This window comes from Pipistrellus hanaki (genome assembly GCF_964339955.1).
Source record: "Pipistrellus hanaki genome assembly, chromosome: 1".
NCBI classification, from domain to species: Eukaryota; Metazoa; Chordata; class Mammalia; order Chiroptera; family Vespertilionidae; genus Pipistrellus; species Pipistrellus hanaki.
The window spans coordinates 149,429,491-149,442,917 of record NC_140503.1 but is presented as its reverse complement, the minus strand read 5'-3'; the positions used below and the strand labels follow the sequence as shown (position 1 = coordinate 149,442,917).

The 13,427-nt window shown below is 37.3% G+C and overlaps 1 protein-coding gene across 6 annotated transcripts in view; it reads left to right on the top strand.

Moving 5' to 3' along the window:
• The window catches only part of RAP1GDS1 (Rap1 GTPase-GDP dissociation stimulator 1), a 113,084-nt gene extending 106,673 nt beyond the window's left edge, over positions 1-6,411 (top strand). For all 6 annotated transcript variants that reach the window (XM_084895062.1, XM_084895065.1, XM_084895064.1 and 3 more), the window contains 2 exons: positions 2,764-2,892; positions 5,715-6,411. In XM_084895062.1, the coding sequence (XP_084751188.1) occupies positions 2,764-2,892; positions 5,715-5,842 (257 nt within the window). In that variant the 3' untranslated portion in view covers positions 5,843-6,411. The remainder of the gene's footprint in view (positions 1-2,763; positions 2,893-5,714) is intronic.
• Positions 6,412-13,427: the final 7,016 nt, after the last annotated feature.

Below are 13,427 nucleotides of genomic sequence, written 5' to 3'. Positions count from 1 at the left end.
TCGGTAGATTATGTGAATTGGTCTAGAATCCAGACCTCTTTAAAGGATGGAAACTAGGATGGAGGGGTAGGATTGGTGAGGATGTCGCCTACCAAACTGGGTTCAGAGACTGACTTTAAGTGGCTTAAAATACAGGACATTTTCAGAATATCCTTGGCCTTCCACCCTGGGGTAAATCTGGTTTTGTGCCAGGATCTTCCAAACAAGCTGTAATTTTGAAGCTTCTTGATAATTTAGCATTTGCTTGGATCTGGTCACCTTCCCATAGAACTATATAAAATTACAATACATACATTTTTAAAAAAAATTGTTTCCTAGGTTCATTGAGCTTAAGATATAAAAATAAGCCTCTATCTTTTCATGCACAACCTACTTTGAAAACTATATTTTCCAAGCTATAAAGAGTTCTTCTATTTTTTAAATAAATAATTATAAATTCACATGCAGTTTTTAGAAATACTACAAAGATATTCCTTGTATAGTTGGCCTACTTTCTCTCAGGGGAAACATTTTGCAAAACTAAATAGTATAATATTCTAAACCATTGATATAATTCACCTACCTCATTTAAATTTCCCCAGTTTTACTTATACTCCTTTATATATGTGTGAAGTTTTTATACAGGTGTTTTTGTTTTGTTTTGTCTTTTGCATGTGTGGGTCTGTATATCTACCACCACAGTCAAGATACTGAATAAGTTATAAGAAAACAAGGATCCCTTTATTTATAACTACACTCACCTGCCTCCTACCCTTACCTCCCATGCTGCTCCTCACCCCTGGAAAGCACTAATCTCCCTTCATTTCTAAATGTTTTCATGTTTTAAATGTTATGTAAGTAGAATCATGTAGTATGTGACCTTTTGGAATTGGCTTCTTTTGCTCAGCATAATTTCTTAAAGAGTCATCAGATGTGTCTTGTGTCTCAGTTTTTTATTGCAAAATAGTATTCCACAATTTGTTTAGCCGTTCACCTATTGAAGGACATGTGGACTGATTGCAGTTTGAGGCTTCAAAAAATAAAATTACTGTGAACGTTCACATATATGTTTTAATGAGAACATAATTTTTTTTCTCTAAATGCCTAGGAATGCAATTGATGGGTTCTATGATAACTGCATGTTTAATTTTTAAAGAAACTCAAATTGTCTTTCAGAGTAGCTGTAGCATTTTACACTCATACTGCCACTGTACAAGTGTTTAATTTTCTCTGCATTCTATCAGCATTTGGTGTTGTCACTACTTTTTTATTTTAGCCATTCTGATAGCTACAAGGGATATTACATTGTGGTTTTAATTTACATTTTTTAAAATGTAATGATGTTGTACATCTTTCCATGTCCTTATTTTCAATCATATATTCTTTGGTAAAATACCTGTTTATCTTTAGTTTATTTTCTAATGTTTTGAGGATTCTTTATATATTCTAAAAGTTTACACTTAAGTTTGTGATCCCCTTTGAGTTAATATGTGTATAAAGTATGGTTTAAGTCAGTGTTACTTTTTTTGTATCTGTCTAATTTGCAGCAACATTTGTTGAAAAGGTTCCCTTTACTCCATTGAAATGATTTGAACATTTGTCAAAGATCAGTTGAGCATATTTGTGTGGGTCTATTTCTGGAATCCTATAATCAGTTCCTATGATCTATGTATCAATGAATACAGCACTATCTTGATAACTATATAGTGAGCCTTAATATCAGGTAGAAGAATCTCTCCCACTTTATTATTTTTAATCAAAATTGTTTGCCTCTTCTAGGACCTGTAACTTTTCATATAAATTTTAGTATAAGCTCATCTATTTTTATAGAAAACCCTGCTGGGGTTTTAATAGGAATGAACATTCTTTATCGCTTAAAGATAAATACAACCTAAAGTACATAGGGAGGAAATTATGTAATTTATAAGATTTGCTTTAAAATAATTTGAGATGTGTGAGAATAGGTAGATGAAACTAGAGATAGATGAAACAAGATTGACCATGATAATTTATGAAGATGATAGTGCACATGGTATCGTTATACTCTCTTTTCTGCTTTTGTATATGTTTAACAAAAGATTTTTAATTGTTTTACTTAAAAGGAATGTTTTAGCCCTGACCAGTTTGGCTCGGTGGATAGAGCATCGGCCTATGGACTCAAGGGTCCCAGGTTCGATTCAGGTCAAGGGCATGTACATTGGCTGCGGGCACAACCCCAGTGGGGGGTGTGCAGGAGGCAGCTGATCGATGTTTCTCTCTCATCGATGTTTCTGACTCTCTGTCCCTCTCCCTGCCTCTCTGTAAGAAAATCAATAAAATATATATATTTTTTAAAAAAGGAACGTTTTAATTTTAAATATTAGTTTAAACTTAAAATGCTGAAATTTAGCTCTATTTTTTTTTTTTTTAAATAAAGTCTGAATTTAGTATCATATGTCTAGATTAGGGGTGTCGAACTCAATCAGAGAAGGGGCCAAAATCTAAAATCCAGTCTAAATCGCGGGCCGAATGGTTTACTGAACAGTCATAAACTGACAATGTCATAAACTGACAGCGGAGTGCAGTGATGACAGCGCGGTGCAGGCCACATTGCAAGGCCTGGCGGGCTGGATTTGGCCCGCGGGCCTTGTGTTTGACACATGTGGTCTAGATCATTATTATTTATCAGTCCCTTTTGGAAAGTTTCACATGATCAGTTTCTAGAAAAGGAAGCAATGTTTACTCAGATTGTACTGGTTCATAAACAATGAGTATAACTGCTACTTTAATTATTTCCTATTCTAGGCACTGCTGAGAAAGATCTAGAAAGTACTAAACTTGTACAGATTTTACACAAACTGCTAATAGATGAGAGAAGTGCTCCTGAAATAAAATATAATTCCATGGTTCTGATCTGTGCTCTCATGGGATCCGGTAAGTATTTCTTCTATCATTTGATTTCTATCCATCAACATATGTTTGACATTATTAAATACAAAATAATAGTAAATGGTGGCTTTGGGTTTAAAAAACATTAGAAATTAGTTTATGGATGTTATAGCATTACTTTTACATTGAAAATATTCCCAAAAGGTTCTTACTATAATAAATTTTAAAAAGCCCACTATATAGCAAATATAAGCTAAATCAGTATTAAAAATCAATACCTGTAAGTTTCATCAACCTTAAAATATTTTATATAAAGAACAAGTTCTGATTTTTATGCCATGATATTAGCTAAGAAACTTTTTAAAGTAATCATTGGCATGTCTTGTGTTATGTGTTCCATGACAATTGAAAAGAATGTGTCTTCTGCTGTTATTGGGTGGAGTGTTCTTTGAATGTCAATTAGATCCTTTGGTTGGTAGTGGTGTTGAGTTTCTGTATTTCTGACTGACTAATCATTGTTGAGAGAGGAGTACTGCAGTCTTCAACTATAATGATGGATTTATCCATTTCTCCTATCAGTTCTATCAGTTTTTGCTCCCCATGTTTTGTAGCTCTGTTGCTAGGAATATTCAACTTTTAGGATTGGTGTGCCTTCCTGATGGATTGATCTTGCTATCATTATGTAATGTTTCTGTCTCTGGTGATTTTCTTTACTTGAAATCTACTCTATCTAATATTAAAATAACTACTCCTATCTTCTTTTGAATAACAAACACCCTTTTAGTTTCAGTCTGCTATATCATTATATTTGAAGTTTAAGACAGCATATTGTTGGATCGTATATCTTCTGTTTTGTTGGTATATAGTATTATATTAGTTACATTAGTTTTAGGTGTATAATATAGTTATTTGACATTTTTATACCTTACGATGTGATCATCTGCCACCATGTAAAATTATCAATGATTATATTCCTCTTCATCTTTGTTCAAATGTGAATGCTAGGATGTTTGATGTTATCCTAACAATCTCTTATACTTTGTTACACACCCTCTTGGCTAACCATCCTTTTGATCTCTGTTAGTATATTTGTTTTGTTTTTAGATTCAACATATAAGTAAAATCATATATTATTTATCTTTATCTGACACTTCTTTTTTCACTTAACATAGTAACATCTAGGTCCATCTATATTGTCACATAAGATTTCATTGTATATAAATATATCTTTATCCATTTATCTATCAGTGAACAGCTAAATTGCTTCCATATTTTGTCTATTGTAAATAAAGCTGCAGTGAACATAGGGGTACATTTTTTACATCATTTCTAATTTTTCAATTATAGTTGACATGCAATAGTTTATTAGTTTCAGGTGTATCCCCCAGGATAAGACATTCTATAACATATTAAATGGTCATCCCGGTAAATCTCATATCCATTTTACACCGTATATAGTTATTAGCATATTATCAACTATATTCCCTATACTGTACTTTACATCCCCATGACTATTCTTTTACTACCAATTTGTTCTTAACCCTTTCCACTTTTTCATCCAACTCCCTCCCATCTGACAAACCACTAAAATGTTCTCTGTACTATCTATGTTTATTTATTTTGTACTTTAGATTCAATTGTTGATATGTATTCATTGCCATTTTATTCATATTTATCTTATTTTTTTTCTTTTACTTCTTAAAAAAAGACCCTTTAACATTTCATGTAATACCATGAAATGTTAAAGGGTTTGGTGTTGAACTCCTTTAGCTTTTTCTTGTCTGAGGAGCTATTTATCTGTTCTTTGATTCTAAATGATAGCTTTACTGGTTAGAGTGGTCTTGGTTATAAGTACTTGCTTTTCATCACTTTGAATATTTCTTGCTAATACCTTCTGGCCTGCAAAGTTTCTGTTGAAATCAGTTAACAGTCTTGTGGGAGTTCCCTTTAGGTAACTAGCTGCTTTTAAGATTTTCTGTCTTTAACCTTTGACATTTCAATTATGATAATGGCTTTGGGTTCATCTTGTTTGATGCTCTCTGCACTTCCTGTACTTATATGTCCGTTGGTCTCTATATATGTCTTTATACCAGTACTATACTGTTCAATACTTGTAGCTTTTTAATAAGTTTTGAAATTAGGAAGTGTGAGACCTTCAACTCTCTCTCTCTCTCTCTCTCTCTCTCTCTCTCTCTCTCTCTCTCTCTCTCTTTTTTTTTTTTCCCCCAGGCTTTTTCTGGCTATTCAGTCTCTTGAGATTCTGTGTGAATTTTATATGGGTTTTTCTATTTTAACTAAAAACATTGGTTCTAGTTTTATACCTCAATCTCATTAAAGTAAGCCATCAATTTGAGGAATGCTGATTGCTTTATACTTACTGGATCTCAGTCTTTCCATGTAGTAGTTCTCAAAGTCTTACAAGTCCTAAATTTTCCTGTAATTGAGGTTAAATAGAATAAGAAAAGCCAGAAAGAGGAAATTTAAAAGGGAGCCTAGTCTCATTGAATTTATTGAATGGATGTAAAATATAACCTTTTCTATTTGCCACAAAATTAATCTGAAACAGATCTAAGTCACTAACCTTCATATTTGAACTATATAACTAAAATCTTGAGATCACACAATGAATTCTGTTTAATTATAACTCATTACCCTAATCACCCTTAGACCATAAAATGTGACATCTGATTTATATTAATGTGGCAAGTAAAGGTCCTCTGATTTTATTTATTTACTTATTTATTATTATAACACATCTCTAAAGATGATCTTTCTAGGCTAAAATGGTATCTTTTTTCTAGTTTTATCTATCATCCAAATAAACATTTTGGGTATATGTGTCTGTTATATTGATTTTTGTCTTCCAGAATCTCTACACAAGGAAGTACAGGATTTGGCTTTTCTAGATGTTGTATCCAAACTTCGCAGTCATGAGAACAAAAGTGTTGCCCAACAGGCCTCTCTCACAGAGCAGAGACTTACTGTGCAGAGCTGAGAACTGCCCCTCCCTGATACATGGCATCGTCCTATCTCTGGTTTCTCCTTTGTCCTCCATCCAGGTGCCTCTTCTGCTTCGTTCTCTTCCATATCACTTGTGCATGCGTGTAATGTTGCAATACCAATCGAAGAACTCTGTAGGTACCTGCCTAATAAGATTTCTAAACCCATAGTTAATGTGAACATGAATTTGTCAAAAACAAGTCTCCTCCCATAACTGTTCTTTTGTATTCCTGTTGCTTGAGCTACATTAAGTAGAATGTGCATGTTGTAGTCCTATGATGATGTTAACTTGGTACTACATACTGACTTGCTCCTCACACTTGGTAAACTACATAATAATGTACTGGTAAATTAGCAAAAAACAAGAATGCAGCAGGATCTGTCTAGCTTATTAAAGATGATATTGAATAGTAAAAATAGCTCCTTTTTTTTTTCTTTTTTCTTTTTTTTTTCGGTGCTTGGTAAGCACAGTGACCAAAAAACTGTATGGCTTTTCATTCATTAGTCTTACCTACCAATGTCAAACTCATGGTACCTAGAGTTAAATAAAATCCAGTGCTCTCACTCTTTACCCTATGGTTTCTTCTTCTTCCTAACTATGTAGACTCTTGAAACTGCCACAATCTTGGCCGAGCTTCCTGGGGTTTTTAATTTCATGGTTAATTGGCTGTCATCAGTAACCTGATGTTGAAAACATTTGTAGTTTTCAGTATGAAACTACAGGGCTGGAATCCCTTTTACACTAGTACATCTTGGATTTTTGGCTATATTTTATACATATATATATGCAGTTTCACTTTAGAACTTTTTCATCAACTAATCAGGGTTGTCCAACACTTGTCTGTAAAAGTCACTTTGGCATTTGTTTTCAACTAAGGAAACAAATGTAGCTCATTGGAGACTGGATTTTTTTTTCCGTTTTTCATCATTCAGCATAAAAGCAAGAGGTTTCCTCTCATAGTCCTTATAAATCATATTAGAACTAGCAGGACATAGGAAAGCATTAAAAACCTTTGTCTAGATTAAAAGAAAGGAAGCAGGTTATAAAGCCATAGTAGCCAGTTCAGTTCATTCTGCAGGTGGCCTCATACCAGTGGCTTTTAGAGTCCCCACTCCACTTCCCACAGGGAACTGCAGATCTTAAAGGCTCTCAGGAAAGGTGACAGCACCGGGACCCGGGAGAGGAGAAGACCTCCTTGGAGAACCATAATGTACTCTTCACTGCCACTACCACCACCAAATGGATTGTTAGAGCTTTGAAACACAATCTTTGTAAATTAATCAAAGCGTCCCTGTACATACCTGCCTTCTCCCTGGGCCCAAGTTTGACAAACAATGGCTGAGAGGTAGAATAGGCTGCAATGTGGAAGGACTGCAGGACAGAATGGGCAGCCAGGGATAGCGGCTCCTTCCTCTCCACATGGTGTACATCTCTAGGTGATCAGAATTGGACTTTGGACTCTGAAACAGCTATAATCCAAGAAAGTTAAAACCCCAGTGGAGATAAAGAACCCTTTGACTGAGTATTCCCCTGATGCCCAAGAAAGGGACTGCTATATGCTACACTTACTGCAAGAGGATCTTGTTTATTGTCTTCTCCTGGACTGGATAGTGGACTATATTTTATTATAGTTTTGAAAGACATCTGTAATGTAAAGACTGTCCATATTAATAACTAAATAAATAAGTTGTATATCAAACCATAGTGGTGGCATCATTTGGTTTGTTTGTATAATTTACTTCTATTTCCATCTCCTAGAACAGTGCTTTACTCATTGTTGGTGCTCAGTAAATATTTGTTGAATGAATTCCGATTTCCATGAAACTTCCATACTGCCCCAAAAAATTCTAGATAGATTTCTAGAGAAACTGAGATTTAGATAATTGTCTGACTTCAGAGTTTTGTGGGGTTTTTTTGTGTTTTTTTTTTTTTTGAAGGTAGGATCCTTCCCCATTACACAGAAAAACCTCAGAACAGAGGCACCCACAAATCATAGATTTGAGAGGTGCCATTCTCTGTCTAGTACCAGCAATCAGTTTGCTGATATGCTAGAAACTCCTCTCCAGCAAAACAGCGTGCAATTCAAATCAGCAGCTGTTCTATAAGACACAGAAGCCTGTGCCCTTACGGTGACAGAGGTCCCTCACACTGGGTGATGTACTGCTATGCCATGACAGTGGGTAGGAGCCCACAGACAGCACAACCTTTATCTCCTGTATCTCAATGGAGGCCACCTTTAGCTTGCTGCCCACTAAGAGTGCTTTCTAAGGGAGAGAATGCAAAGCTTGAATTACCACCTCGTGACAGGACTAGAGCACAGATGAAGAGCAAAACCAGAAATGGGAGGGAAGAAGATGGGTGAATGAAATGCACTAGCATGTATCCCCACCCTCTCTCCGCGCGGCATTAGCTCCTTGGAGTCCTGTTAACCCTCGCCCAAACAGCAACCCCACTATACTCAAAGCAAAATAGTCTAAATACTGGCCCACAATCTAGTGTTGCCCTTGCTAAAACAGGTTTTGAGCATACTGATAGCCATGGCAATGTGGAACAAAATTCTTCAGTTCTAAAACGATTTCCTCTTGAATGGAATAGAATGCCGCTCTCAGATATAAGCATTCGTGTGAAGTGTTCTGAGGGACCCTGCATGTGAACATGTGAAAAAGAAACGCCCTTTGGTATCATGAGAAGGTTTATTATCTAATTCTGCTGAACACAAGGGGTGAATATGTGAATTACCTTGGTGAGCGTTACCCTTTATATCCAACTGTTAATAGAATCAGTAAGTTTAAAAGCCACTTCTAAGCTCTAAGAAGACATAACATTAGAATTATACGAGTGTCTATTAAAAAGCACCCAGTGATTTTTAGGGATGAATCTTCATAGCTGTAGCCAGGAAAACAGGATTTTTTTTTTTCAAAGATGAGATCTTATTTTACATGCATCCATGTGTAATTATATATTGTGAAGCTTCATAGATACGTGTTTTATAGGTGTGTCTAAGATGTGCTAAACACTTTTAAAGTGTGATAAGTACAAAAAGTAAAGTCTTTGGATACTGTCTGATGTGTATCACTTCCTGGTTCTTTTCATCACCAAATACCTTACTCTCTGGGCCTGTAAGGAATTAATATGATGAGTTTAATGTTCCCTACTTGATTAAGATGAGTTTAATGATCCCATTATTAATATGATAAGTATTAATCATATTAATAATGGGATCATTATTAATATAAAAACCCTTCTCAGGGTTTTTGTGACAATTGAAACCTATTGGTTGAAGGTAAAATTGGTGGAACTGAAATACCTTATGGCCTAACCTACACTCCCCTGTCCCCACTGCAGGATTCCCAGCTAAAGGAACTCAAAGAACAGCCAAATGGGAGACAGAGTGTCTATTAATAGTTTGAGGAGCACCCAGTTGTCGATGCAGAATGTAGCCCCTTGTGTCCTTCCCCCAGAGGCTAAGGCGGTCAGGTCTACAGAGCAGGCCTTGAATGTAGGTCCCCACCAGCACTTCCTTTTCCTGTCTCTTCATATGTCAAGTGGGAAGAACAGTAAGTAGCTCAGTATTGTCACTAAGTCAATATAAATAAGGCTATAATATGAGTTTTTTTCTCAATATAGAAACAGAATCCTTCCCATTTTCCATGCTGCCCAATTACCTATCAGTATATATAAAATATACTTTTTTATATACATACCTGTTCATGTATGTTTTTTTCTAAAATATAAATGGTATGTGTTTTGCATGAAGGCAGATGGTAGTGAATCCACTTGTGACAGCCTACTTGTCATTATGGTTCTTGACTAGACAGGCTGATGTTGGAGGTTTCCACAGGTTACTGCTCTTTATATGCCATGAATGCCCAGCTACAGTATTTGAAGGGGGGAAAAAATGAGTCTTGAATAGAATTTATGTTCCTTTCTAAATTTAACTAATTTTTATTTCCTTCTTAGTTGACTTTTAAGAGTTTATTTCCTTATCCACACTTTGTTTCTGCCTAGAAAACAAATGAAAACATTTTACCAAAACTTTTTAGCTATGGCTACAGAGATTCTAATCTAATGGCATGTCAAAAATGGACCATATGCTCCTATTTTTAACACTAGATAGGAACTTAGTATAATGACAATTCATTCATTATAATTAGACCAAACTTGGACCATGCACCATATTTTCCAGCGAATAAGACGACCCCCTAATTTTACAGTTAAAACATAGGTTTAGGCCTATATTCGCTGTATAAGACTACCCCTTACTTCAAAGAAAAGACTTACTTTGCCGTCAAGATCTGCAGGTAATTTTTGTGCAGTTTTGGTCTTCTGCCCCCGATTTTCGGTTGACTTTTTTTTGTTTCAAAAGTCGTCTTAGCCGAAACTGGTTTGGCTCAATGGATAGAGCGTCGGCTTGGAGACTGAAGGGTCCTGGGTTCGATTCCGGTCAAGGGCATGTACCTTGGTTGCGGGCATATCCCCAGTAGGGGGTGTGCAAGAGGCAGCTGATCAATGACTCTCTCTCATCGATGTTTCTAACTCTCTATCCCTCTCTCTTCCTCTCTGTAAAAGAATCAATAAAATATATATATATATATATAAAAAAAAAGTCATCTTATACGCCGGAAAATACATAAGTATAGATACCCACAATTCTCCTGATGTCCCCTCAGTCCTGCTGCCTGGTGTCACATTTGTCCAGTAAGAATGTAGAGTCTCCCACTTCCCAAGGCATCCAGAGGATCTGAGTGATGCATGAGCAGCCCTGTTCTCTGGTCCGCAGCCTCACCAGTGCAGCCTTCAAGGAATCAAAATGGAGCAAGTTGGGGGGTTAGGGCACGAAAACGGGGACTCAGGTGAGAAGTGATTTATCCCAGGCCTCAGAACACATTTTTAGAAGTTGTCCATGCTCAGAGGTCCGTGGTTTTTCTGGTAGGCATGCGTGCAGTTTTAATCTGCTTAGCCATAGAGTTAAAGCCATGTTCGGTGGCATGTAGCACTTCATGGTATCCAATTGGTTTTGGTCACATATATAGAGAATTTCCCATTTCAGGATTAGGTTGTAAGAAAATTAGCTAGATTTTTTTATCCTCAAGAAAGAATAAAGCCTAACTCGGTCGTACTTTGAAGTATCTTACTTTGGAATTTGGGATTTTTAAAAAAAAATCTTCATTGTTGAAAGTATTACATATGTCTCCTTTTTCCGTCATTGATCTCTTCTAGCCCACCCTCCCCTCCCACCCAGGCCGTCACCACACTGTTGTCTGTGTCCATGGGTTATACATACATGCATTCAAGTTCTTTGGTTTATCTCTTCCCATCCACTCACCTCCCCTGCCTTCCCGCTGAGGTTTGACAGTCTGTTCCATGCTTCTATTATCTGTGGATCGATTTTGTTCATCAGCTTATTTTTTTCATTAGATTCCACATATGATTTTTTTAATTAAATAACTTTAAAGATATTTATTATACTTCTGCTATCTTAAGATAAAATTTTTTAAGCTTTAACCAGACTTCCAGTATATAAATTTTTAATGTAATAATAGACCTCAACACACACACACACACACATATATATATATATATATATATATATATATATATATATATATATATAAAATCTATTTTCAAGTAAAATTGAGAGGCAACACTTACTATTATAGTTGTTAATTTGTCACTTCCAGACTCCCAGGAATCCTGAAGAATTCTGAGGGGGAGAAATTCTGGGTGTATCCTCAGATTACTGTAAAAAATATATCTTTCTTTGAGTGATCACTTTGAATTTTATAGCCATCCCTCCTTTAAAAATAGGCCTCCCTTCTAGTCAGATGGTGTTTTTGTTTATTGGTTTGTTTTTAAGTATCGCCATTTACAGAACAGAGCCACGCCTGCTGCTGTGTCCCTGCCCTCGTGGTGGCGGAGAACTCAGATTCAAACCCTTCTCCCAAGGTCAGCATTGCCCCGCGAGGACCAGAGCAGGTTGGCCACCTCTGACCTTGTCCTCCATCCATCGCTGTTCGGCTCAGCCTCACCACGCCCAGCCCTGCCTTGTCCAGCACGGGCACATCAGACGAGCACCTATAATTAAGACTTGTGAAGGAATGAGAATCACAAAGCCATGTAGATTGCAATTCAACCCAAGAATACGAAGTGCCACCCTAATCAGGGTAAACAGTGGGGCGGGAATATTAACCTGAGTAACTGATTTCAGGCCCATCTCTGCAGGAATCCAAAATAGTCCCTGATTTCAATGGAGCCAACTATCACTGGACGATTCCTCCTCCTCACACTCCCTTTTTTTAAGGCTCTAGAATGCAACCTAATCCCCACCATGCCCGTCCTACAATGATTTCCTTCTTCGTGCAGGTAAGGAAAGTAGATGAGGAGAAGTTAATGGCTCACATTCCACTCTTCTCATCCACCCTTTCCACCTCCTAGTGCCCAGCAGAAGTTAGGGGAAGTGATAGAGCAGAGTGACCACTGAGCTTCAAAATATCAGTCTAGTACCTGATAACCCCTGCTTCCCCTCTCCTACGCCTTGCCCTCCCTCCCCACACCAGGATAACCGAGGCAGTGCCTGCCCTGAGCCACAGGGGTCAGCAGGATGTACAGAAACCAGAAGCGCAGCTCCTGACGGGGGACAGTTACCTGAACAAATGGCTGCTCGTAACCCGATCTGACAGTCCCTTTGTGAAGCGCAGGCCTGGGAAGCTGACGTGTGATGCAGGGTTTCAGAAGGCTGTCCTAGCGTGCTCCCCTTGGCCGCTGCCCTGTTTTAGTGGTTGAAGTATTATGCCACGTGTAGCTACATCCTTTACACACACACACACACACACACACACACACACACACACACTTATAACAAGCATTTTTTCCACATTGCCAAGAATTCTATTCGCACTTCCTGCCCCTAACCCTGAACCAGCAGCCACATTCCTTTCTTTGTCCATTTCTCAGTGTGGCCTCTGCACCTGCCAGATCCACTCGTCCCTTTGTCACCTCCGGGACACTCCGTGCTCCTGCCAAGCCCTCCCTAGCCTCCTAAGCCTTAAGTACTCGCAAGCCACAGTTTGCCGTTCTGTTGACTAATGAGTTTGTGAGTCACATGCAGCTCTTTGGCCACTTGAGTGTAGCTCTTCCACAAAATACCACGGCCTGGGTGAGTCTATTTTGAAAGAATGGCGTTAGAAGAAGTTTAAGTTTAAAAATGTTGGCTCTCAAGAAATTTCAATCATACTGTTCATATTTGGCTCTGTTGCCTAATGAGTTTGCCAACCACTGGCATAAGGCATTACCCTTACCCAGAAGTTTGACTTCAGGTTAAAGACATTAGTACATGAGAGCCGCAGTTTGCCGACCACTGTCCTAAGGTAATGATTTTCAACCATTTTCATATCTGGCACACATAAACCAATAACTAAAATTCTGTGCCACACCCAAAAATATATTTTCTGCCGAGCTGGCAAAAAAATGAAAAGTGTAATTTTTATTCATTCACATGTTGACAATCCAATCTAAGGGAAAAAAGATCAGAGCCCTTGACCAGGTAGTGGAGTATTGCAGGTTTTAAAAATTCTTGCAG